Here is a 3,246-nt window from a genome sequence, read left to right on the forward strand (position 1 = left end):
TGTATGGAGGTCAAAGGTCACTGAACTTACCAAACCAATCTTGAATTCCTGTAACTACAGTTCTAAAGGTTTTGAAATCAATAAAATGAAAACAGTGCCCAAATTTATGCACCTGCCTAATTTTGTTTAACCAATTATTGCACACTTTCTGTAAATCATATAAACTTCATTTCACTTCTCAAATATCACTGTGTTTGTCCCCTATATGATATATTTAACTTATATTTTTAATCCAAGCAATCAATGATTTATAAAGGTAAACCAGGAAAATTAACAAGGCTGCCTAAACTTTTTCATATGACTGTATTGTGTACCCTTTGTCTGCCAGTCACCTAGGACTAACCTGCTTTGCGAGAGTTTACCAACGATAAATGCCCTTGTCATCATAGCTTCTAGGATCATTCAGGTGCGCAATGTCCTCCACCACCATTAGGTGGCAATTCATGGAGAGTAAATTTCCTCAAGAGCAACAATAGAAAGATAGTTTCTAAATTCAGTAGTTTTATTTTGTTTAGACTTTGCCCTTTAAGGCTATCACTAGTGGGTTTATCCCTTTTGCGTGCATCGCAGCATTGAAAACTTCAGTACATGTACAGCTGCTGTGTGGGCCTCACCCAGGTCTGTATAAACTGCGCTGAGACCTGTGTTCAGTTCCTTTTTCTTCAGCATTCAAAAGCTAAAGAGCAGAAGACAAATTCACCATGTCCAGAGGAGTGATTTGTTTGTGTTCAGCCTGCAAGATGGAAATGGAAACAGGCCCCAACACTTCAGGCGTCCTGTGGCCTTCTCCCACTTTAGGAGAAAATGCACCAGATGGCCATCTACGCTCTAGAAGATTGTTTCCAGCTTTCTGACACCTACCCGCTGGACAAGGATCTCCATTTCTTTTGACATGAGGCAGGATTTCACCTCTGACGAGGATTCTGTTAGCAGCCTAGCTCCCCCCTTCCCAGGCAGGAGGTCCGGAGATAGACCTGCCGCAGAGGAACTGATGTGCCAGGCATCCCATTGTCTGCAACCACACCCCTCCCAGCGATCGACACTCTTGTCAATGCTCTTCCAGACATCATCCAGAAAGTGGCGAGCACCAGGGACCTTGTTGTTTCAGAGCTGCTAGCCCCGCAACCTTCAGACATCTAGATCCAGTCTGACTTTGATTTCCAGCTGTGACAACCTACATGTCAGGAACAGCAGCCTATCTGCTGAAGCTTAAGGCAGCCGTGACCACCTTTGCCCTCATCACAAAAAGTGGAGGGCCTGATAGACAAGGACTGCCCACCCATTCCTCCTCTGGAACTGAACCTGACCGCCATTTTCAGGGTTAGAGCGGCCCGGGACATCAGAGGACGGCCGTCCCTCCTCCTCTAAACGAGAGAACAAAGAGGAGTTCTGTAACGCTGCAGACACCATGTTCACACTACAGTCAGATTGTAGGATCCTGCTGTTTTTCTTTCACACAGACTGAGATTGAAAACTTTAAAAGGTGCCATGATCTCACAGTCTGGAGACAGACCAGTTTTTCTGCTTCTGCCCGAGCATGAGCCCACGACAACACTCTGCTGCTCATGTGGACAGGGTCTCCCCTCTTGTTTTCTTCATCACCTTCTCCACACCTGTGAGAGGATGAGACAGGATGCTCAGCGTCAGCCTCCTCCTAAACAGCGCCTCACAGGAGAGGTCAGTCTCCCTGGCTGAGTCTCCATGTAAAAACCTCTCTGAGGCTGACACACAGCCCTTTCCATGGGAGTCACCCAAGAGGGAAGTCCTCTTCAGGTGACGATGGTAGGGGCTCCGGTTTGGTTCATATCCAAGACCACCACTGGTCAGAGAGAACATGCTCCGCCTGGTCAGCAGGGGGGACGTGCTGAAGACTTTTGACATACGTGACCCATCACATCGAAATGAGGATTAATCAAATTTGGTCAAAATGACCTAAACATATTTTCAGATTCCTGCTTTAAAAGCTACATTTTGATACTTAGATCTTCCTGATATCATTAGTACATCGAAAGATATTTAATTTGACTTGTTGGTTACAATAATACATAAATATTTGGTCTAAATACTAATTTTATGTAATTTTATTGAGAATTGTTTATGTCGTTTTTAAAAAGAAACCTCAAATAGTGTTTGAATATTGAGATTTCCCAGCTGGAAAGAAACAAAAACATTGTTAGCTCACAGGGAAAAACTCAACATTTTAAAGCATTTTTCCTCAAAATTGTGTTTTTTGTTGCTTATGCTCAAAAAAGTGCTTCAAAATTTATTTTAGGATAATATTTCAGACCGTTCATTGAAATGATACATTAATAATACATTTATTTGTTATATTTTGACAAACTGTAATTTTTGCAAGTGTTTTAATCAAAACACTATATCTGCCTATTTCTCCACATACAACTTTCAGACTTAATCCTTGATTCGATGTGATGGGTCACTAATAATAGTAATAAAAATATGCAATTTTGTTCATGCTTTTAAATTTCTTTACTATTAATACTTCTATAATCTACTCAAGTTAAGGTAAATTGTGATGCTGAATGAATATTATCAATGGCTGCTGAGATTTTTTGTATTTATTGGTTTTTTTTTTCATTCCACATTTTACTGCTTCTCTGCTGTTGCTCTTCTATGTTAATCTTGACCAGAATTGTAAAAAACTAAATGAAATGATCCGTACTTCAGTTGATAAATGGAAGTTCTCTGTGTTGTTTTTGTTAGCAGCTGCCTGCCCAGAGGACACAAGGGAAAACACGTAGCTCTGGCAGTGAAACGCAGCAGAAAAAGTGAGTTCTTAAAGTTCATCAGGGGACTTAGAAACACCACAATCAGAAAGTTCTACTAAGAGCTTTTTGTGGTTAGAACATAATTTCCCCTTAACCCAAGACACTTCAACACCAGCTGTGTGTGTGTTAAAACCTGATGTTGTCTTTACTGTGTGTTAAAACCTGATGTTGTCTTTACATCTTGTTTCAGACAAACCTCTGGAGAGAATTTTGATGTTTACCTGCAAAATGTTAGAGCCCAGTCTGAGGCCTTCAGGAGCAACAGTACATTTTATTATATTTCTCAATGTTTACTCTATCTATCTATCTCTCTATCTATCTATCCTATATCTATCTATCTTATCTATCTTATCTATCTATCTATCTTTATTTATCTATCTATCTATCTATCTATCTATCTATCTATCTATCTATCTATCTATCTATCTATCTATCTATCTATCTATCTATCTATCTATCT

General features: G+C 40.2%; 1 protein-coding gene across 2 annotated transcripts in view; it reads left to right on the top strand.

The window, feature by feature from the left end:
- Positions 1-3,246, top strand: part of ap1ar (adaptor related protein complex 1 associated regulatory protein) — a gene marked incomplete in the record, with an annotated part of 18,260 nt that overhangs the window by 11,133 nt on the left and 3,881 nt on the right. Inside the window, 2 exon segments of one of the 2 annotated variants that reach the window (XM_014030995.1) lie at positions 2,725-2,786; positions 2,977-3,050. In XM_014030995.1, coding sequence (XP_013886449.1) covers positions 2,725-2,786; positions 2,977-3,050 — 136 coding nt within the window. 2 annotated transcript variants of the gene reach the window in all.

The sequence above is a fragment of the Austrofundulus limnaeus genome, unplaced genomic scaffold (genome assembly GCF_001266775.1).
Source record: "Austrofundulus limnaeus strain Quisiro unplaced genomic scaffold, Austrofundulus_limnaeus-1.0 Scaffold1155, whole genome shotgun sequence".
NCBI classification, from domain to species: Eukaryota; Metazoa; Chordata; class Actinopteri; order Cyprinodontiformes; family Rivulidae; genus Austrofundulus; species Austrofundulus limnaeus.